Below are 24466 nucleotides of genomic sequence, written 5' to 3'. Positions count from 1 at the left end.
GTTGGCCACCCTTAGCTGAGGTCTCTACTAAAGTTGACCTAGCCGTTCCTTTAAACATATGGCTGATATTTAAATGTTCTTGTCAAGTACAAAAATTAAGAAAATCACATGAAACCGGTATTTTTTATCCTGATCAGTTCTTACATTTAACAGTAAATGTAGGACAAACGTGTTGGAAAAATGTGTTCTTTATCTTCCCCCTTGACTGATAATTATACAAACACAAAAACATACCTGCCAATAGAAGCGATTCAGGTGGGAGAATTTACGATTTTTTTTTAAACCAAAAATGGCCTTATATGGCTGCCTCCCACCTGAAATTGCCTCTGCTTCGATAGAAGTCAAGGGATAAACATATCTAGCCATTATTTAAAGAAATATATATATCTCCCACTTTCCTTTCCTAAAATACTGGCATGTATGCAAGAAAGTCCATTTTTAAAATGAATAAGGGCAATTTTCCATAAAGTTCTATTTACATATCATGCAGAATCTTAAAAATGTGACAAAGCGGCCAAAGCTCACAAACCTAGTCTCCAAAATAAAACTTTGACCTATTTGGTTTGTCAATTTCACCAATCCATGCATTCACTGCTGCCTCAATGCACTCACTCATTACCCGTCCTAACATGGCCGCCAAATTTACGTTCTACGACTGGTCTGCCGTTAACATTCTTGCTGCGTTCTGCAACATGTGGGCGTGGTTCAAAACCAAGGTGGGGGAGTCCATAATTCAAATTAAGGTAAAACAGGCAGACACTTTGTTTCCTTCTAGTTCCGATCCATCTGAAGTCATTTTTAATACCTATATGGTTATTCGTGTCTATAAATTACTACTGTAGTGTACTACATTGATATCTGTTCTGAACAATTTTCCTTTGCATTCGCCCACCTCCGCGTCTGCTTATTGAACACGCCTAGGCGTCCTTGTAACTATGGGCGACTACGTGTTTAGAATCAGTATATATGCCTTTGTAGAGCTCACCACCGCATTATTTGCCTTTACCTGTGAAGTGAGCGGGAGAGAAGCATTCGTGTAGGCTCTGTCCCCGAGCTTCTCTAAGTAGCCTTTCGGGCAGCATTAGCAATTGGATTTTGGATCCAAAAAGCATACTTTAAATGCGACTTTGTGCACCAAACCTATAATCAGGTTGCGATTCCAGCCCGACAATTCTACCCTACACCTCTAAAACATTAGGTCACGAACATGTGAGTTATTAAAGTACCTCGGCTTTTGTTGCTAAGGAAGCCAATTACGTGGATTGTATTTTCTCATACAGTCATTACAATTTCTATTTTGACCAAACAGTGCGACAGAGTGCGCGAAAACTTCTCACGCGCTTGCTTATTTGAATTTGCTACCGAACTTAATTCCACGCCCGCAATTTAAATCACTTGTTTTTTCTCCCTCTGGCGTTTGGGAGCTAGCTGTTTTTATCATTGTATTCCGCATACCAGCTCCTGGTTCATATACATTTTGGGGCGATTCTCTAATCATTTCTCTGCCCCGTACCAGGATGCCAGGAAATTCGGGGCAAAAAGACCCTCGAAGCTTTGTGGTCATAAAGCCACTGCCTTTGCCAAACCAGAAGGGGGTGAAGGTCCAGGCAAGGAGTGAGGCCATCTACACCAGCTTAGAGGTCACAAGGGAGCAGGTCTTTAGAGCCAACTACCAGAGGAGGCAGCGGCAGCTCACCGTAGGATTCCGCTCACCCAGCTACAAACCCTATCAGGAGCTTGGAGAGCCTCTCTACTTGGAGGCCAAAAAACTAATTCTTCATTCACTGGGGCAAGCAGCAGAGGTAAGTGACCCTTAGTTAAAAATCTCCCAATTCATTATGTTCATAATTAAGGCAGAATGCATAGCTCACTTATCTGGTAATTGTTATTTCCCTTTTATTTCTTTTGCTCTTCACAGCTCTTAATGAATTAAGAAAATAGTAAAGCTAATGCTAAGATGTGATACATTTTAACCCTTTCACTGTGCGATGTTTACGCACTAAGGGGTGTTTACCCACCTGTATGCGAGAGATTAAGAACAAAAAACAAACAAGAAAACCTATTGTAAGATAATTTATACAAATGTTTTTATTTTGGTCTCGAGGTACACCTATTCAAACTATATGTTTTTTTCCACCACATTCAAGGCTTTGTATGGGCTCAAACCTCACAACAATATATCATTTTAGCATGAAGATATATTAACAATGTGGAGACATTTTAATTGTTTTAATTAAATGTAATCAATATTTGTTTGCATTTCGAAATTGTACAAACATAATTCCTGATACCAAGGAACTGAAAACCTGAATGTCTGGAGTCTGCTGATTCCAAATTTGTGTGGGTTTGCCTAAGGGGTGAGGTCTGCACAATCAGTTATGTAATATTAGCGCTGACCACAAAATCGTGGCAGAATCACTGTTCAGGGTACACTATTCATTTCATGACAGATATCAACTCATGATTACATGGAACATATTATAACATTATATATAATCATAGGTTAACAACAGTATTCCAGGAAATTCCCATCTCAACCATGACCTTTTATTACACAGAGGGCTCAGACAAATTAGCATCCACGCACAAGGAGCGTCAGTGACTCAGTGACCCAGTGCTGAACACCTGCGTAAGCACGGTGAACGCCGCTTCGAGCCCAAAGGATCCCAAAATGACAATTAGAAAGTATTTTGTGTAGGACGTCTGCTGGCTGTGGGTGGAACACTTATTGATTTAATTTAAGCCAAGACACCTTGATTGACATAAGTTAACATTTTCTTTTATCTGAAAAAAAAACTTCCTAGCATTTTATGTATTTTTGCATTGGTATTTTTATCAGTTTGTGTATTTGTAAAGGTTTTAATTAACTATATACAATAAAATTTTATGTCAAGATCGGAGGCTCCTATTATGCTTTTCTTTCCTTGCTTAAATTCAATAGCAGCAGTCAAGATAAACAAAACTACAACTCCCAACTAGCAAAATAAATAAGCCAATGGGAAGAGAAATGTAGTCCAATGACATTACAAAATCACAAAATAAAATGATGGACAGAGTTTTGAAACTTTTCAAACACTCACCCCCAGTCACAGATCTGGATTTAATCCATCGTTATTTTGCTGGCCACGCCACCCCAGTTCGGACCCAGCTATATGCAAATCAGTCTTGACCCTGCTCCCAATAGGAGCAGTCCAGCCCGAACAGCCAAGCCAGGTTAATGTACTTGTACTTCATTTCTCTTCCCATTGGCTTATTTATTTCACCATTTGGGAGTTGTAGTTTTGTTTATCTTGACTGCTGCTGTTAAATTTAGGCAATGAAAGAAAAGCATAATACTCGCATCTGTGTCTTTAATAAAATTAAGTCTTTCCGCCATAAATACTAGGAAATTCTACATCATACAATACAATATGAACTATATATATTTTCTAATTCTGTACAAACTATGAAATATATTAATATAAACAAGACCTCCTGGCTGGCTGATAGAGTGCACTGAACATGACGTTTGGTCTGTTTTTTAGAAAATCATTTTTCAAAACATCTACATGTCCTAGAGTTTCTTTTGCTGGGTGCCAGACCTCCCTCACCTTGACTGGCTGGCAGACAGATCGCAGTGAACAAGACATTTGTCTATTTTTTTATCATTTGAGACACTGATGAATCAAGAGTGATGTGGCTTGCATGAATTCCAACATGTTTTATTATTCAGAATCCTCTACAAATATGAAAGTATGGGTACAGACATCACTGTGTCTTTACTTTTCTGTGACAGAAATCTCTAGAACCTCACAAATATTACAACAATAAAACAGTACCTCGTGTGGGTGGGCCTATTGTAGGAGGAAGCTAATATTGTGATCATGTGAAGGCAACATTGACACTATATTGACTTCACATGTCCTGTGCTTGCTTGATCAGATAGACTCTGTTTCAGTTGGTTGAAGTCTGTGCAACTCTTGGTGGTGGTGGTTTTGCTGTTCCTCACAAAGTTGAAAACTTTGCATCACAGTAATGTCAGGAGATCATTTTTTTAAAACCAATATCTGATCTGTGGAAGGCATTCTGAGTAAGAAAAAGTGGTCACATCCACACTGTATACACCACCCAAGACTCCTCCAGATTTTCACTTTTCAGGAATGTCTAGGGTTGTTAGGTTTCCCCTACATTGCTGCCAATCCCAGGCCCCTAATGCTGCAGCGACCCACATCCTAAAAATCACCCAATTCCATGGTTCATTCTTATGATTTTGACAGTTGCATCCTGGGGCATTTTCTGTCTCGGGAAATACACTTGTGGGCTACGCTTTCAATTCGGGGAAGCATGAGAATGCAGGATGGTAGGATATTTGCTATTATTATTTGAGTTTCTCTATATTTTTGACTTTCGTTTGTAGGCCAGTGCCTACAAAAACACATTGTGCGACAACCTCCCCAGAATCCTTTGGGCAATACAGAATATGGGGCAGTACAAATTCCCACTGTACCCAAAATGCCGACTTTTGGGTACATTTCAAAAATACATACTTTTCACTCACCCCAATTTCTGTTCATTAGATTTTCTTTTATAAGTGATACATGTTTAGTGCACAGTGAATAAACTTTGTAAATTATAGCTCGGTTGCTAAATTTGGGTATTGTAGGTTTTTAAGCATACTACAAACTCTATGCACGTCTTCTACAAGAAGAGTTATTTGGATCTAATGATATATTACATTTCAGGATCTGCCGTCTGAATAAAAGTTTAAAGGTGAAAACTTTGTGACCCATTGCTCTATTTTCCACTACAATACTCTGCCCTGGCAAGGAACAATATATTTTCTGTATTATTTTCTTAGCCTATGAAAACATATAAACAGTGTTGGTCTCCTTGCTGGAGCACAGGCACAAAGATCTGTGCCCCAGCACAGAGCCAAACACTGCTTAATGCAGAGTTGGAGGGGAGGTCATGTAGTGGCTGAGTAAGGGGTGTGTCAGTACTCCCTCAAAAAAAGACTACATGAACTACTCGGAGTTTTGTCCACATGCATTTCTGTTGAAAGACCTTGATCAGCATATGCTTGAATCTTTCGGCTTAGCCTTTGTCTTGAGGCCATCAAGGAGTAACCATATTTTGATTGATTAGAGATGTTTTCCTAATTCCTGGGCCCGGACCCGGGCTCAAGGATGAAATGGGATGTCTTCGGTGCATCGGGGACCTCTTTGGTAGTCCAGTGGATTGGCGGACACAGACTTTCTGATCATGGCTATGACCATGTTGTTCAGTAGCAGACATGAGACTGTAGTGTAGCCATTTTTAATATAGCCTTTGCGCGTTTGCTTAAAGCATTAGGGCTCTGTGCACTTTGTTCTAGATGCATTTTATTTAGCCTCACACTGTTATTTTTCACGGTCTTGTTTTATTTTCTTCTATCACACTGTTTAGCTTACTTCAGCACCGGAGTTCTCAAACAATACATTCTTGCTCGCTCTGTGCTTCAGTCAAGGATACAGTCTGGTACATTGCCGATGGACGTGGTAGAAGTTTAGTCTTTAGGGTTCGTAGAAAGTACACATTCTTACGTAGGGACGTTTCTTAGGACACCGGCGTGTTAGTTATAAAAACACTTCCTAGTCCTGGTACACGTAAGAGGGAGATTCCGACCAGGGAACCACAACTAGACGCTGACTGCCCTGTTGCAGATGCTGATCCAGATCACAGGCCTTTGCTCAGGTATGAGGGTTGATGTCCTTCCGGGGGAACCCAAAAGGCAGGCTTAGAGCTTAACATGCTGTGCTCAAAATAGAACTTAGAAGAGAGAACGTAATCTAGTAGTACTATGATAGCGTTATTCTTATGTTTCACGCTCCCCGTTACTATTTCAATCCTACTGTGTTGTATGGTTCTGGTTATTGCGGCTCAGGCTTTGTTATCTAAAATGCAGTTGTTTTATTAAACCAATCTTTAAAACTCAAACTGCCTTTGTCATTCATATATGAGACCGCACTTTGTATGAGAGAACTGGTTGGGTCCTGAGTGACCACGACTTCCCTGAGAAGCCCTAAGATGTCATGCACTCGGCTGCCCAATCATCTCTTCCCTATGGAAGAGATGAGGCACTGCTAGTTAGCCGGAGCAAAACCGGATTGAGGGTGACAGGGGTCCTTCGCCGTGGGTTAGACTTAGTCCCCCCACACTGTGAACGACCCAGCTACCCAAAAATCCAGTAGTCTCATTAGGATAATGAGAGCCTACGCGACAAGACGTTGATTCTCAGTCTCATCTTGGATTTCCTACTCCCTAGGGTGAGAGCTGGCTGCAGGACTCAGTTTGTAAGGGTAAAGGAATGACAAACTGCTTGACCCTCAAGACAAGCTCATTATGAGCTTCAGCCGTACGGCGTGGTTGGTCATGGATGACCGTTTTCCAGGAGTCTTATGAGGTATTTTGAATTGCACATTGAATGCGTTGAAAATGGCAATGGCTGTGACACCGCCTGCATAAAATATGTATTTCTCTGTTTCCAGAACAGTCTCGTATTGGTGACAGATCGAGGGTGGTGAGACATGTAGTGTACTGGGATTTGAGATCATAGTTTTTGAAGATGCAGAATCCACTTTTCAGTTCACAGCAAAAGTACCTTCGATTAGTAGTTGGTTCATATTTGAAAGATGTGTCCATATAGGGCTAGTTAGAATTTTCTGCATCACCAGTGGATGACAAATGCTTGTTTCTCAATTTGTGAGTGCCTATGTTTGGAGGATATGAGTGCTTTCTGTACATAGTCCAATTAGACCGAATCCACACTTTTGCTTCTGAATCAGGACAGCCTCTACTACTGTGCCAATTGCATTCATGGACAGTCAGATTTATTTGGTAGAGTCGAAGTACTGTAGTGTGCTTTCCAATGAGAGGGCATGAACAACCCTCTGATGGTCACCCATCACCTACACGCTGACATTGATTTGAGGTCAAGGAGGAGTTTTGGGAAAGTGGTGAGATTTCTGAAAAACCGCTGACAGTACCTGACTACGTCTAGGAAATTGCAAACTTTCGATACCAGTAATGGTATGGATAATTTTACCTCTTGGATCTTGGTGGAATCAACACTTAATCTAAGAAATTCAATTCACATTTCTTCTAGTTCATGGTAAGGCCACAGTCCTAGAGGTGCTACAGGACGACCCTCCAGAAGGAGTTATGTCCTTCAGTGGTCTTGGTATGAACAACATTGTCATTACTGACATTAAGGCCAGTGCGTAGCCCATCAAATAACCCAGAGAAGAGCTCTCTGGAGCAATTTCGAAAAACTTTGACAGCTCTGAAAAAAAAAAAAATGCAGCCTCTTGTAACGTTGAAAGCCAGTGTGCATAGAAAAAGTGGTGATATAGTTCAACTCAAGAGTCAAGGAAGAGTTGATGGTATGCTGTGTTTAGGACCATTTTTGAGAACCAGCATACTCCGCTGACATCAGGGACCAGATCATGTACTATGATTACTATGTGGCATTCAATCTTGATGGTAGTGTTAGGCAGGTGTATGTCCACACAGATACACACTTTTGGTTTACTGGCCACTGTAACTTGGAAGGTACATGATGCAGCCTTTGCCTTTTTCGATAATGTCAACATGTTTGAGTCAAACCAGTTCTGCTTATACTTTACGTCATGTGTGAAATAAGGCACGTCAATGACAGAGTGCTACCGGAAGCACAGTATAGTCTCTATGTAATCACACTTTTTTATTCATGAGACATTCTGTGCTCTTGAAGAGGTATCAATAATGTTGCTCAGTTCATACATGCTGACAGTCACAGCAGTGTCACTGACAATGGGACAACTGATCAAAATTACATATCCAGATTTGTGACAAACACTTAGGTACAAATAGGTGATATGAGCAACTAATACCCCCTGGAGTGGAAGGAATGCAGCATTGCCGTAGGCAAGCATGCAGACCATGGCTGGATGAAGAGTTGCTAGTATTATTAAAAGCATATATACTAAATTTAACGTCTCATTGGTGGAGGCCCTATCGTCGATCATAGGATAACTAGCTTGGTGCATATCTCTACCTGCCATTTTGGCTGGTAGCTAGTAGCTCTGGTGGAGTATGCACATGCAAAACACCTGTCACAACTTTTTCATCTACATCTTCAAACTATGTTGTGGTAGAATCTGCTCGGATCTTATGAATTGGAGAGGTTTTCTGTGATCAGGCCGCTGGATGGTGGACCAGCAGAATTTTGCCAACGGATTGATGTTTAGCATGCTCAGAACTTCTTCTTGCGTGTGCAGTACCCACCTAACTGAGTTAAGCACCACCACAGTGGTTACAAGTTTGCTTCTTGGTGGAGGGAGTGGTAGGATTGGTGATAGATCTTAAGATTCAGTTCACCGGTTTAATCTTTGCCATAGAGTTTTGACCATACCTTTGATGTGTGAGTCCTTTGTGTTTGACAGTTTAAGCGAGTGGCCTAGCGTGCGCATATTTTGGAGTGAGATCTCAACCTTCATGAGAACGTAACCTGTACGTTTTCCTAAGGCACACCCTTGATTAATTTGCACACAAAACTCTTTTGCTACATCATGCATTGTGCACACAGTTACCAGGTCCTTGATGCACCCATGAAAATTGTTATTTGACTCTTCTGAGCCATGCCTGGCTTACTTTTGTAAGAAATGTTCATAGTCAAACAATGTTCTGTGGCGTTAGTCAGTTTCCGGTTATTAAGGGCAATATGGTGCAGTGGGTATTATGGGGTGTCAGACCATTGTGTTATGACATAGATATGTGGAATCTTTCTTCACACCCTCACACACCTTGTACCATGTTCTATTTCTGATATATGTGGTGGAACAACACCGCCAACTTTTCTCTGCTCAGCGAGCAACAAGAGGGACCATGTTGAAGGCTAGCAGATGGACAGAAAAGTGTGACATCTTTTAGCTTGAAGCAGCCAGCAAGAGCAGACCCAGCAATGGCGAATAGAGGGGCGTGAACTGATTAGACTGTAGACAAATGAGGTTCTTGGAGATTACTGTATCTGTGAGGGCTATCCACTGTTGGTAAAATGTAGATGAGGATAGGAGATGCCCATTCCATGTTGGCAGTGTTTTATCCTTGAGTTCAGGCGTGTGCCACAGCACGAGCAGAGGACACAGGTTATGCTAAGTTGCAGGCAAAACATTTTATTTAACCAATGTAACATGTCACAGGAATATACAGGGACATAGGGATGGTCTATTTTTTGGTGTAGTGCATGTGCATCACTACAAGTGACAAGAACAATAATATGATACTGAAGATGGGGTTTCCACCAGGCCGTATTTCATTACATACATGATTACGAAAACAATCACTATCAGAACATAATCAAGCAGGTACAATAAACAACAATTCAACAAGCGAAGAGTATCATCCAGGTGCAAGAATATATATATGCAGTAAACGTAAACTGTGGTTCAAAAGGATCGCATTGATTTGTATTGTAGTTGAATTTACAAAGCACCTTATACCATTGACAAGGTAACAGTCCATTTGCTGACCGCTAGGATGCTGCTTCCTTACAGTGCTCTCGATGGAAGAGTGGGGATCTGTCATGAGCTCCATCGGGTTAATATTTTGATGTGCATGAGGACCAGAGGTGTGCTATTATTGTGTTTAATTGCCGTGACCATGCATACATTTGAAGAAAAAAGAAATGAGAGCTAAGGTGCTTAATCATACGGTGTTAATGCTTGGATGAACAGAAAGTGAGTGAGTATTCTATTCTATGTGGGAAGATTTTTGGTGTCATGCATATGTTACAGAGATGGCTCAGATATTTTTGTAGCAATCGTAGATCTGTACCTGCATCTGGGCGTAGGAGTAAAATGAAAAAATAGATGTACATCCTGAAATCTACCATATTTGTGTGTGTCATACAAACCTTATTGAATATGAATGTTGGTAAACGTCCATAGATGAAGTGTGTATCCTTTGGAGGTGCAATCTTTTGTCAGCTAACGCTCTGGAACCACTATCGAATTTACTTTGAGGAATCAAAGAGCAGCTAGTAGCAGCCTACAGCAATGCATATTTTATTCCCACCATAGCATATGCTCTGATATTCCCACCGTTGAGTGACTAGAACATCAGCCCTTATGCAGCCAGCCATTTTATATGGTAGTGGCTATTTAGCAGGCCGCCAGGTAAATAGTGACTTTTCTCTGCTATTTACTAGGCCGCTAGCTAAATAGCAGAAATTATTTACAATTTGGTCGGCAATCTTGCAAATAGTAGACAATCATCACTATTTAGCCTGTTGCTGCCTAGATAATAGAGATTCTGCACTGTTTGGCTGGCAGGCTTGCAAATAGCAGAAAAAAACGTCACTATATACCTGGTCGCTGGCTAAATAGCAGAGGATCTGCACTTTTTGCCAGCAGTTGTGCAAATAACAAGGACACTTCACTATTTAACTGGCCACTGACGAAATAGCAGAGTTTATGTACTGTTTGGCCAGCAGTAAAGAAGCTTCCCACATTACCAGGCTGCTAGAAAAACAGCAGACATTATTTACTGTTTGCTAGCATCCATGCAAATAGCACTTAGTAATTTAATTATTTTCCTGCCTGCTGGTTAAATAGGTGGAGTGATATACTGTTTCATCAGTAGCTTGGCAAATAGATTTATTTTTTATTTTTACCCTGCTGCCTACTAAAAAGCAGAATTGATGTATTGTTTGGCCGCCAGTTTTGCATATAGAAAAGACACTTCAATACTAACCTGGTACCTCGCTAAATAGCAGACAGTATGCACAATAGTGCCAGTACCTATGCAAATAACAGAGGAACTTTACTATTTAGCCTGCTGCTGTCTAAACAGCTTGCACTCTGCAGATTTCAACAGGTACTTACAACTAGTTAGAGTTGCTAACAAGAAGGGAATATAATTGGCATCCATCCCCTAACGAAACTTCGGCTCCTGGTGTATTATTACTTGTGGTTGTAAATTGCACACACACCTTTTGCAAATGGAATAGTATTTTACGAAGCAAACTTTGTACTATTAGCTTGGTTCAAAAACTACTGAGTCACAGAGGTTTGTAGAAGAAACGGCTGAAATAACATTTATTATGCAGGCCCCAAGGTGTCTCTTTGATTTGCTCTAATCACAGATATGGTGGCCTGCAAGTGACAGCACACCACTATCCCTATGATTGCATTCTAAAATGGATGTCGTTTTTTTAAATGTCCCTTGTTCCTTAAAGCAACTAGTGGTGCTTTAAAAAATCAATTTTTGAGGCTGGCAACATTATTCCAAAAGGGAAAGGGCTCCTAAGGGGACCGCTTCCCTTTTTCAAATTAGTTATCACCCCAACTTGGGGATTGTTAGGTCTTTAACAATTTGTGACAGCAATTGCGGTTATAAACGGTCAATAAATTCCGTACTGAATCTGAAAGTGCTTAGGGGAAACCCCTTCTAAGACCCCTCCTGTTTGCAGTTCATAAACCATCACAAAATTGCTTCTATGAGATGAAAAACGTTTCTAACTTGTAAAAGGGTTTTTGTACATAATGATAAGCCCTTTTGTGGGCACAGACCCTTTGATTTTGTGTCATGAGGCTCTCAGTGTTAAAGTAGGTTTGGATGCAAGCACTAACTTATATGTATATCTGATCAAATGTTTAATTACTCCAGAGCAATCGGTGTAATTTTGGTAATTTTGTGTTACTCTTGTGATGCAGAATTACAGAAAATTAAGTGATTGTGCCTGCTTGCATAATTATGAGTAACTTGGGACAGAAATCCTTACGTACTTAGTGGGAGTGGCTGCTGCTGTTCAATTTCTGTTGCAGTTAGGGCTATTTTGTTTTTTTTCTCATATATGTTTGTTGAGTTTTGAAAAATAAAATCAGAGTAACATACATAGACTGTTACATCACAACAAAAGACATGACTAGTGGGTATCCATTCTGGTATAAACACACAATACCCGATAAGAAGGGAGAAAAGGTGAAAATACATTTTTATGTCAGTGTGAATATGACATATCATTTTGCACATGGTGGGCAACATCAGTTCTGAGCGGGGGATACATTTGTCTCTGCTTCCTAAACATTAAGGTTAAAATATTTGATCCAACAGCCCTTTAATTTTGTAAACTTACGTGGGCAGCCTCTACTCCAGTACGCTACCCTCTCAGCTGCCATACAGAGGCCCATTCCCTTCTTCCATTCCCCTGGGGTCGGTGATTCGGGTGCTCCCCAATATGTGGGATCGGTCGGGAGAACCGCCCCTTATCACCCTTCCAAATTCCTCAATTATCAGTTGCCAAACGGACTGATCCCTTTAGCATGTGTCCTGCTGGCTGTGGGTGTCTGGCCATCTTCTGATTCTCCAGGTCCTGTTATCCTAGTCTTTTTCACTCTTATTCTGGTTTGCCTATCACTGATCTTCCTATTCCTGGTCCTCACAATGTGTCTTCTTTTCCTGGTTAGTTGCCCACTGGACTTGTTTCTTTTGTTTCTGGTCCTTCTAGTCTTAGATCTTTGCATGCATAATCCTGTTGGTTATGGTCATACTGGGCCATTCTGATCTGTCTAAGCCCCTTTCTCCTAATGGTTCTTCTTCCTTCCTGATTCTCTTGACCCTTTTCCTCTTGACCAGGCCGTTCTGATCCTTCTAACCCTGCGTATCTGATTTCCAGTACATCAGTTCTTGGTTCTGCTGGTCCTCTCTGTTCACCTATCCTCTCATGTCCTGTCCCCCTTAGGCCTTGCCCTCTAATCCTTGTCTAAGAGTCCTGTGCCCTGCCTCATGACCCTTTTGGCACTGCACCTAATGACCTCGGCCCTCTTGGTTCTGATTCTCTTCTTCTGAGTATCATCAGTTTGGTCCTGGTCCTCTTGGACCTCTATATCCAGTCCCCCTTAGTCTTTCTGGCTGTTCCGGCCCTCCTGCTCTTCCTCACCCTGGTCCTGCTATCCCTAGGTCCTGTTTTTTCTGCTCCTTGTGGTACTCTAGGCTCTGGTCCTTTGGTCATAGTCCATCTGTCACTCCTAGGCCTGTTCCTGCTCCTCTGGTCCTCTCCTGATTCTTCTAATCCTCCTTGCTCAGGTCTTGGTTCTCCTGGTTCTCTTGGTATCCTTGGTACTGGTCTCCTCATTTTCCTTCTCCTAGTCCTACAAGCCAAAATCCTTATGCTTCTATTCCTCCTGTCTTCCAGGCTCTGGTCTTGATCCTCCTGCTCTTTGTTCCTGTGCATATACAAGAACTGATCATTGTCCTTCTGGCTCTAGTCGTCCTAGTCATCCAGTTCCTCATCTTCCTGGACATGTTCCTCTCTCTGACATGGACAGGGGTGGGGGATTCATATCGCCTGACACCCGAACCAATTGGATTGCCTAGTGGATTGCCATAGGGGACAAGATGGTCAAGTATCTAATTTGTCCCACGGACAATTAGACATTAAATCACACCACAAAGGGATGAGCTAAGGCACTTTCGTGCTCACAGCCAAGCAGTGCAATTGAGAGTAATACGCTTTATACTATACAAATTTAAATAATAAACTGGACCACACCTCCTTCTGTGTTGTGCCTGGCTAAAAATAAACATCAGAGAAGCCTCAGTGTGCCCATGTACCCCATCCTGCCTCATCTGCTTTGATCAGCTAGCACTGCAGCAAGAACTCCAAACCTGGCAGTGATATTCAGAAAAGGAAAATAATTTTGTTCCATGCAAGGAAATGTGCTTGTTAAAGGAAAAACATGCAGAATGTAAAATTGTGCCACCTGATTGTTGTGGGAATTCTGTCTCCATGCCACACCTGTAAAAAGGCTTTCAAAGTAGGGACCCTTGACAATTAATAATCTGAGAACAGTGGATTGATTTGATTATCCTATTTACAGAATAAGTGACTGATTTCGAATGAGACACAGTTTACGATTTAATCAACATCCTTGCATAGCCTTCGTAATTTAACCCAACCAGACTCTTCCCAAGTTTACGTTTTGCAGAGTAGGCTACAGTTAGGATGAACAGATTCAGGAAACGTGGCTTTCTTTTTTTAAATAATTTAGGTGCTTCAGCATTATAAACAGAAAAACAATTTAGATCAAGGCATGCTGCTAACACAGAAGATAGCCATAACTGTTTGAACACGGATTTTTTACTAATAGAATATTCATGTATTCTGAATTATGAATCTGCATAGGATTTGACTTAATATAGAAAATAATGCACAACATGGAAAATGTGCCTACTTGAGTGGCCGCTACTGATCACAAAGTGTCCTTATTAAATGCCTAGTAATATAAATTAATGTACTTACGTTTAGATTAATGGAGTAGTATGTTATATTGATGATTACGTATTATGAATTTTGCTTTATTAATTATAGACTTTAAGTTAGCGAGGTCTTGGGCTTAGTTGCACAGCCTCCTGTTAAACTGCACTGTTAAGATAACGCTATGAGAAATGTTTGCTTGAAGAAATTAATAAGTGAATTGTTTTTTTCCACTGAGTTGACCAAACACTAGCGGATGTTTTTCTTTTCCCATGAGAACTGTATGGTAGAATATGCTGTATTAGTTATTATTACTTTGTAAAGTTTAGTGTGTGAGAAGAGATGTTCCCAGGAGCTAACAATGGATGCAGTGACAGGAGATAGGAGTGATACAAAATTGATACCTGACAAACCTGAAGGTGGGACCAGGAGAAGAGGAGCCAATCAACGACATGTGAAAGACAGTTTAGTTATATCTTAGATTCTAAGTTCTACCTTCATTGGACTAAATGTACATGAATGATTCTTTGACCAATGGCAACGTGGGAAGAGTTTTAGATGATTTTAACTTAGCCCGACTGCACAGGGAGAGACACGCTCATTCTCATTTCCATTTCCACCGACGAGGTATACTCTCCTTTTGATTCTCCTACTTAGAGAATTCTATCTTTAACTTTGTAGCTTAGACTTCTGATGCTGAATGCTGATCCCTTAGACATTGCTTTCCATATGGTTCAGATACCTTAGAGTCCCTGGTTCTGAACCATTCCCTTTCATAGCCTGATGCTGACTGAACAGATGTCCAATTAACGAAGATAATCGCAGCTTGCTGAGCCATACTGAAGAGAGGTGTAACAAAATGTTATTGTTCTTGTTGTGTTTTGTCTTTTGTTTCTTGGTACCAACCGCAATGCTGATAGAGCCATAGCTAGATGTTTTTCTAAATGTATGTTAACTAAATTGTTTTGCATGAGGCCCAAACATGCTATTCTAATCAGAAGGCTAGTAGAGGAAATCCTAAAAACGCTAATTAAATGCTATTATTAAATAATTGATGTTACTCAGTTGCTGAATCTAGATGTATGCAATTTCTATTGTGCAGTTGTTCTTGCTGTTGATTTGTACCATAACTCTTGAGTGCGTAGTAATTCATCCTTTAGTTAAATTGAGATTCTTTAGAAGATTTGGTCAATCAGTGTTGTTTGTGTATGTATACCATTTTATTTATGAAACTCTTACGTCAAATTAGCATTGATTGTTAAAATAGGGAAATAAGCATTCTGCCTTTTACATAAAGGTGTGGTTATTCGTGGCCAAAGGGGTCATGGTGTGTAAATTTACTGACTCCAAATATTATTCATGTTGTAGATTGATATTGTTTGATGGTTTGTATTGAATTCGTAATGTATGGTGGGATTTACTTTCAGCGTAGACAAAAGATCCATCGAACTTCTAACACATCCCCTTATAAATTAAAGATAAGAAACCAAATAGGGTCAGACGCACTAACAGAGATGATAGCAGAGAAGGATGGTTAGCCTCCTTGAGAGCCCATCATATGGTCTTTTGCATGGTTTGTCTCCTTAGAGGCGATCATAAAGTTTAGAGATAGGTAGAAGAGCAACATGGTTTGTCTCCTTAAAGGCCCATCATCATAAGGTCCTTTGTATTTGCCCTCTAGAAAAGGTAGGAGAGTAGGATGGTTACGTCTCCTTAAGAGGCCACCATAAAACGTTTCCTTGAGAAATAGCTGGTCTCCCCAGAGATGGTAGTGGGTAATGGTTAGTCTCCTAAAGAGAGCACAATAATTCACAGATTTGGTAAGAGAAATTGGTAAAGGTTACAATTTCAGATTCAGTGATGCAAAGTGGAGAAAAATGTGTCACTAAGAGCTTAGAATGACTTTCCCAGAACCTTGGAGCTTGACAATGATTGAGGATGTTCTCGACGTTCTAGTGATAGTGTGAATGGGATAAGTTTTGCGCTTGCACAGCTTAAGCAAATCAAGGGTGAATTGTGATGTATGTGAGGGTCTAGGGAGTCTGCATACTCCAAATGAAGTTGTTCAAGGGATTTGCATACTCCGAATGAAGTGTGAGAGTAGGGAAGTCATCGAACTTCACATGTGTGCGGCGCTTTGTGCAAAATAATTGTCCACGTGGTTATTGGTATACAGACCCTGCGCGGTCTAAGACTCCGGAGTATATTGAAAAGTGAATGAGACACTTGGTTTATTGTTGTAATTTGTCTGATTTAATAGGTCAGTCAGGCGTGGTTGACAAACTCGAGAGTGCGTGCTAAAGTGAGTGAAAGGTTTTTCAACTCAGATTAGACGAGTCCTGTGTGCACCAGGACAGATTCAGTTGAGAGTAATTTGCCAGTCGAATTTTGCTTGTAAATCTAGGAAACAGAGAAAGAAAGAGTAGCTGCTAGAGCGAAAGGCAATCAGTGAAAAATTCATAAGGTTTATGAAGCGATTGTGTTAAAGCGATTGTGTTACCCTACCTGTAGTAAACGAACAAATTATGGTTTTGATTTTGTTTAGTGCTCGCAATAATTTTGCATTCGTTTGCGTGAGTTCGAGTTTAGGAGGACAAGCCAAAGGACTTTGTCAGCCGCTGTACATGTGAGGGTGAGGTCATTGGAGACGCGCTGGGATAGGTAGGTTAGTGAAAAGGGTTGCGCATGGATTGCGCATGGATTGGCAGACAACCATGAAGTGTCATTGGTTTAGAAGGTGGTGATGAAGGGAATGTAGAACAATAGATATTTTGAGAATTAGATTTTCAGGTTGGGACAATCCTGAAGTATAGAAACCTTCTGTTATAAATGATGTGGGCCACAATCAGGGAGTTGGAGGTACTGAGTAAAGTACGCAGTGCAGGGAGTTTTCACCCCACCCCATTCCTTTCATCACCTCTCTCCACATCTTCCAGCCACTGACTCCAGTGGTAGCCTCTATCATTAGGGCTGCTGAGTTTGTGACCTCTGCTGCTGTGTGTCTCCAGGGGGTGTTTGCAGGTTCCCAAGAGCTTGATTGTGTGTGTACCCTGGGTAGTGATGTGTGTAGGTCTTTCACTGCAGGGGTTGAGTATGCATACAGGGGTGGATGTACATATGTCCCTAGAGTGTGTGCCTGTGTCTTTCAATTGTGTAGGTGGACAGCAGATAGGGATATTTGCAAGGTGGATGTATGCCATTTCAGGAGGTTGTCTGTGTAGGTTCTCTCTGCTGGGTTTTGTGTGTGAAAGTAGGTATGTTTCACTTTGAAGGGTGTGTTAATGTGCAGTAGCTGTGTTGCTGCAGAGATTGAGCATCTGATCAAGTCTCTCCTGTGTGTGTGTGGATGCGTCTTTGAAAATGTGTGTGTCTCTCAAAGCATTTCCTGGCCTTTGCACTCTATAGAGATTTTTAGGATTTGAACCTTGAAAACAGCTGCTCCCGGAAGATTCTGCTCTTCACTTTGCCAGCACCTTCCCATTGATGTGAAATGAGTGAAAGAGCAAAGGAGAGAAAAGATAACAAGGTGACAGACTATTGGAAACTATGGAAGGAATTGCGTAAAAACCGGAGGAAAAGTAACGAAAATTAAAAATATATTCAAAATTATAGGAAATGAGAAACAACAGGCCAGGGAACAAGAGAGAAGAGGGACAGAAAAGGGAAAAGAATGAGCATTATAAAGTAGTAAAGAAGATAATCTGTATGTTGTTTGATAAAATCTGAGTCAAATGCCAAATGGAACTTGCTGTCACAAACTGCTAGTTGTAATCTGCATTTCACGACTCCAATCCTCTAGAGAGAGAGTAGTAGATTCATAGTGGGCTGCACAGATGCAGGTTTAGTTTGTAAATGATGGGTCTTAATTGGCCGAACTATACACCAATCTTTGTGTATTGCTTGAGACCACACATTACAATACCATAGTGATAGCTCAATAAGTTAATGGACCTAGTGAACAATTGCTTGTAATTTTTTGATTGCTGATTACAATCAATGTTTTGATAAGTGGCTATATGATCTCCATATCAGCAAAGTTCTGGGGTTAAAACGTAAGAAAAATACAACATAAAACGTTTATTTTTAAAATGTGCAAATACTGCAAATATATTTCCAGTTGCAAAGTATTTATTTTTTCAGACCAGCTAACTGATATAGGCAATATGTTGGGCAAGTAGCCTTCTTTACAGGACAAGTAGACTTCAGTAACATTTTGTCCCTTGGACACGTACATTTAATTAAACATTCCACACCCCTGCATGGACCTTGAGGGTGTGGTCCTCCTGGTCCTAATCCTTCATTTCCTCCTCGCCCTGGTCCTCCTGGTCTTCATACTCAAAGACCTGATCCTCTTTGCCCTGATCTTTCTAGTCCCCTAGTCCCCTAGTCCTTTGTTTCCTCATCATCTTAGAACGTTTCCTTCCGGCTCTGGCTGCCTGTGTCCCTGTTTTTATCTCCCTGGCACTCCTGGCTATGCTTGTTTTTCATAGTCCTTGTTCTTCTCAAGATTATTTGCTCATTGATCCTAGTTCTATAGGTCCTGGTCCTCATAGTTTGGTTTTACTATGCTTAGTTCTCATGGACTTAGCTCACGAACCATCCTAAACTAGGTCACCTTGGTCCTGGTCCTAGTCCTTGTCGTATTGTGCTTATCATCATAAATCTTGCCTTTTGGCCATCCTGGCCCATCTGGCTCTACTCCTATCTGGTCCTCTTGGCCTGGTCACCTTGTCCCGAGTCTTTTCACCCTGAGCATCCAGCCCTGGCACCACAAGTCCTTGTCTACCTCACGTGTAGTGTCCTGACCCTCTTAGTCTTTGTCTTTCTTTTTTGGATTGGCCTCTTTTCCTTGTTATTTAAGCCCTACTAGTGTTGCAGCCATTAATACTGGCCCTCTTGATCTAGGGTCTTCTTGTTCCGGTCCTTATATACCTGGTCATTTTGGTCCTGGTACTCAAGACTACCACTGTCCAGGCCCCTTGCTGTTGTCCCCCCTTTGTAATCCGAGCCCTGGTCCCCTAGGTCCTAATCTTCATGGCCCTTCTAGCCCTATTTCTGATCCTCTTGGTCATGATCCTTTTATTTCACCTAGTCCACCCTGTTCAGGTCTTCTGAATACAGTGGGTCCCCTTGCTCTTCCTAGTTCCTGTCATGCTTTTCCTAGTTTCCTAGTAATACTTGCCATTGCCTTCCAGGTCCTGCTCGTCCTAGTCCTCTTCCTGCACTTAATCCTTTGTATCCCGTGTCTCCTGTTTCAGAGGCTTCTGGGCCTGGACCTTTTCACCCCCATAACTTAATTCTCATCCATCAATCCCCCTGGTCCTGCTCCCCTGGTTTATCTCTTCCCGTGGTTTGCCTGTCCCTAATCCTTCTTCCCCTGATTATCCTGGCCCATATAGCACTGGTCTTGTCTGGTCCTCATGTATTGGATCTTCTGGTGCTGTTCCCAGTGGCCTCGGTTTCCCTAGCCCTACCAGTCCCCCAGTTCTCCTGCTCCATTCTAGTCTTACTACTACTCCTGGTTTGTCTGTTCCACCTTGCTTTTGTCAATCTGACCCTCGTCCCCATATATCATGGTCCTCCTAGTAATGGTCCTTTTCTGTCTGGTCTTCCGACATTCCTCTGTCACGTGTCGTCCCAGTTCTCATGTTGCGGGTCATCTTGGTTCATGTAATCCTTGTCAGCCTGCTTTAGGATCCCCTTGACTCTGATCCTCATGAACCTTCTGATCCTTGTCCCACATAATCGAGACTTTCTGCTCCTTTATATTCTCGTCATTCTAATCTAAGGTCTTCAGGTCCTGCTAGCTCAGGTCCTTTCTGGTCATTTATTTTCCCTGTACTGGTCCATTCACTCATTGGTCCTCCTCGATCTGATCTTTGTGTTCTTGGACTTCCTGTGTCTGATCCTTCTTTCCTTTGGTCACCTGGTACTGTTCCTTATTGGTCTGTCTACTTGGGTCTGCTACACCTGGCTCTGGTCAACCTCGTACCTCTGGTCCTGGTTGGTGATCTCGGGCCCTTCTGCCCCTTTCCCGCCATTATGGCCCAGGGCATTCTTTTCCTTCTACCACTGATGCTTGTGTTCCTTTGGACCCTTCCCCACTCGCCCTAGACATCCTATTCTACATTCTCCTGGCCCTCCTTATACTTCTCACCCTGGTCCCGATACACCTAGAACCCGTTGTTCCTTGTGCTGATCCTGGTCATCTATTTGTTCCCAGTCCTCTATGGCATTGTCAACCCTGGTTCCCGTAGACTAGGTCTCCTGGGCCTGGTTTTTCTTGTTCTGGTCCTCGTGGCTCTGGGTGTCCTATACCTCAAGGTAGTCCACCTTCTGCCCTTATTCTCCTACTTGTCATCATCCTCCTCCTGCTGGTCCTGCTCTTTCCGTCCCCACTCCCTCCTTAATGACTTTAATCAAGTACAGCCTCCAATTCTGTCACCCAGATTTTTATATCATTACTATTATTATTATTATTTGGGTTAAAGGTTTCTTTTTTCTGAGCCAGCACTGTCAAGGACAGAAATGAGGGCCGAGATAGCACCTTACGTCTTAAAACACTGTTTAACATGTTACAAATACCAACCTACTATTCCTAAGATACATTGTGCAGGTGACTTAAATGTCATTGTAGATGAAGGGGCCAATAACAGCATAGGACCAATAAGCATCTATGTTTGAAACCCACTCTGCTGGGTGAATACTATGAACACTTGTTTATTAACAGGAAGCTGAGTGAACGCCTCCTTTGAATTATCCATATGTATTATTTACCTGTCTCCTGATTTCACTTCCACATTACACACATGCCCCATTATTGTGTCTCACTCAGTTTTACCTCCTGCAAGTGTCCCAAAGTATTGTGTCCCCAGGCACCAGTTTCCTACTATATGTGTCCCTACCTCTGGGGCCCAGATTCTACCCATCTGCCTGTTTCCCTGGTGCTGCTGCTTTTTGATTGTTGCTGTGTTTCCAGATTTGAAATGCCAAGCAAGCACAACCCCCCCTTAAAAACAAGCCACAACTAGTACAAAGCCTTGCATAAGAAGCCCAAAAAGAGTTCAGCCCTAAAACATCATCAAAAGGAGGATTATGGACATTTAAAAAAACAATGTATTTTCATGAGTGCATAAAACATTTATGTAGCATGCTTTAAGACCATACTCATTATTCCTTGTAGACACCCAAATGCACCTAGCTTGCATCCCAAAATATCTATGCACCATATCCAAGAACCTCCTGAAATAGAAATTTGAGTCTAACATTTCTTAACTATTAAAATAACATGAATGTTTTCATTAAAAATCGTTTTTACTATTTTTCTTCTGTAAACAGCTTAGCTTAATTCATGCACTTACCAATGAATACACTATTGTACATTTGTATATGCACTTACATTCAAATTCTTCACATATGTTACATTCCCATTTCAAGACTGTCCCTTTCTTCTTCTCAGCCAGCTGAATAAAGATCTACTTCACACTGTTTCTCTGGACGGCAGTCAAATTGTACATCATCTCTACTGTATAGCCTATGGCCAGCTAAACGGAGGAGATTATATACTATTTTGCCAGCCACCAGGTAAAAAGCAGAGATTGTGGACTATTTAGGTGGCGGCTGGGTAAATAGCCAATTCCATTATATATACCTGAGAAGCCTACTCAGGTGTGACGGTTAAGCAACCTTTATCTAACCAGCCGTAGTATGCACTCTGATGGTTCCATTATAGAGCCATGTACATGGACATGAGGTGAAGTACACATTACAAACCTAACTATGCTATATGTTTTGCGAGTCTGCTTAGGAGCAACAGAGAGTAACTGTGAGCAATGGTCGGAACACATCAACAAAATATGCTGTACGTTTTGAGGAGTTGTCCAGGAGTGGGAGAAGGAAATCCACCGAAAGAGGTATTTGAGAGCCAGCCATTGAAATGTTGAGGAGGCCCCAGGAGCAGAGACAGTGGGGCCAAAGGAGTGAGCAGCCCCTCCAACCCCCCCACATGCACGTGACTCAGTGGCCCACTCAGGCATGGTGAGTAACTCAGAGTACAGGAGAGTTACTTATGTCAAGGAAAATAAAATTAACTCAGACACGTGGATAATAATGTTTCTTAATCATTAGTTATCCAAATGAACGTTTACTCTTGAGTTTTCAGTTTTAAAGTGTGATTTTTAGCACCGCTGTTTAAGGCACTTAGCGGATGTAACATCTCGGCAGTTTTTAAGAGTCCTGGATTGTACTTTTTTATGCTGTGGTTCAGTGCTTTAAATGGAAAAATAGAAGTGCAGGTACTCTGTAATAGAGTACCTGCTTGTTTCTAAGAAGTGCCGGTACTATCCAATTAAAAGTATTACGTTTTTCCTGAGATGTGCCGGTACTCTCCCTCTCAAAATAAAAAAGTGCCGGTACTCAGTACCGGTGAGTACCGGCCCATTTAAAGCACTGCTGTGGTTGGTAATACAAAATAATGGCAACGTCCGCACGTCTGTCTATTTTCCACAAATAAATGTTCTTCTAAAACAGGAACTATAAGAAGAAATCATTTCAGACGAGGCTTATGGCCGCTGATCTATTCCCCCAAAAATATGAAAACAAAAAACAGAACAGTCACGATGAAAAAGAATATAGAGGTTTTAAGTGTTTCAAAAAATTCTTATTCAGACCCGTTCACAAGTTTAAAACATAAACAAATGACTGATGTTGGTCTGTGGGAAAGGTGACAACGAGTGAAAAACAGATATGTAACATTTTCCTCTGATTGTTTAGAATCAAGAAAGGGTGTCATAGGGTATACCTCACGCCTTCATTAACGCCTTCACTGCTAGTCCTCCACCTTCCCCCAGTGCTAACTAAGCCTTTTTTTGGCTATTTGGGGGTAGATCAATCTTAGGCCTCCGTACGTTTTTGTCCACATAAGCTATCCATGTCAAAAATGCGTCCTTTTTTTCCCAACATTCAGAGGATTCTAAAGATACCCATAGTTTGTGGATTCCCATGGAGGGAACTAAGAAATATAGCTATATTGTAGCTTTTTGGAGGGAGAAATGGGAAAAAGTGCTGCAGAAGAAGGTGTCTATTTTTTCCTGCAAATAGTATCAAGGAAAGGTTTGTTGTGCTAAAATCACTATCTTCCCAGCTATCAGGAACAGGCAGACTTAATCCAGATTTTTTTTTTACCACAGTTTGCCATTTTACCGGGAGATTTTTGCTATTTTTTGTGCTTTTAACCTCCTTTGAGTATGTGGTAGAAACGGGCATGAAATGCGTGGTGGACCCCAGAAAACTATTCATTTCTTAAAACTAGGCAAAATTTCAGCATGGGGTCATTTGTGTAGATCCCTCAAGGTTTTCCCAAAGAAACTAGGGCCCTAATTATGAGTCTGGCGCTCCTGAGACCGCCAGACTCACAGTGGCATTCAGACCGCCAAATTATGACCGTGGCGGTTCGGCCACCGTCGGCACCCCCCACTTTTCAGCCACCTGGCGGTCCCAATCTCCCAGGGCAGCGTGGCATGCAGAGCTGCCCTGGGGATTACGACCCCTCTCTCCGCCGCCAGAGACGTAGTGCACTGCCCATGCACTTGGCATGGCAGTGCAAGGGCCCCCCTGGCCAAACCCATTGCACAAATCACTGTCTGTGTTGCAGGCAGTGATTTGTGCAACGGGTACTGGTGCACCCGACACACAACAGCATTGCCGCCTCCCATATTACGGGCCGGCGTCAATGTTGTTGTGCGTTTCCCGCTGAGCCAGCTGGCAGAAACTGTGTTTCCTCCCGCTGACCCAACGAGAAACTCATAATACGGCTAGCAGGAAGGAAACTGCACTGGCGGTCTCCTGAACGTGGGAGTTTGGCAGGTGGAGTTTTCTGCCCTCCAAACTCTTAATGAGGCCCTGAGTCCTGAAATAAAAACATATTGTAAATTAGTTGGAAAATAAGGTAATTTGTGACACCCTTTTCATTTGTAACTTCTCATCACAATGGCAGATTTACAAAAGTAATATACCATTACATCTGCTAAACCCTTCTGCTTGCAGGGACGTATAGGGTTTGTGGGTTTTCCAAGAACTCGAGGTACCCAGAGCCAATAACTGAGCTGCACCTTGCAATGGTTTTTCATTGTGTACCTGGTATACAGCAGTTCATATGGTAAAATATAAATAGTGAAAAATAGCTATCAAGAAAACCTATGTATTTCCGAAATG

At 41.7% G+C, this 24466-nt stretch overlaps 1 protein-coding gene across 1 annotated transcript in view; it reads left to right on the top strand.

Moving 5' to 3' along the window:
* Positions 1-718: 718 nt before the first annotated feature.
* The window catches only part of CCDC60 (coiled-coil domain containing 60), a 493444-nt gene continuing 469696 nt past the window's right edge, over positions 719-24466 (top strand). The window contains exon 1 of the mRNA XM_069214471.1: positions 719-1802. Within this exon, the coding sequence (XP_069070572.1) occupies positions 1518-1802 (285 nt within the window). The 5' untranslated portion in view covers positions 719-1517. The remainder of the gene's footprint in view (positions 1803-24466) is intronic.

Source organism: Pleurodeles waltl, chromosome 11 (genome assembly GCF_031143425.1).
Source record: "Pleurodeles waltl isolate 20211129_DDA chromosome 11, aPleWal1.hap1.20221129, whole genome shotgun sequence".
NCBI classification, from domain to species: Eukaryota; Metazoa; Chordata; class Amphibia; order Caudata; family Salamandridae; genus Pleurodeles; species Pleurodeles waltl.
This window is presented reverse-complemented; position numbering and strand designations above follow the sequence as displayed.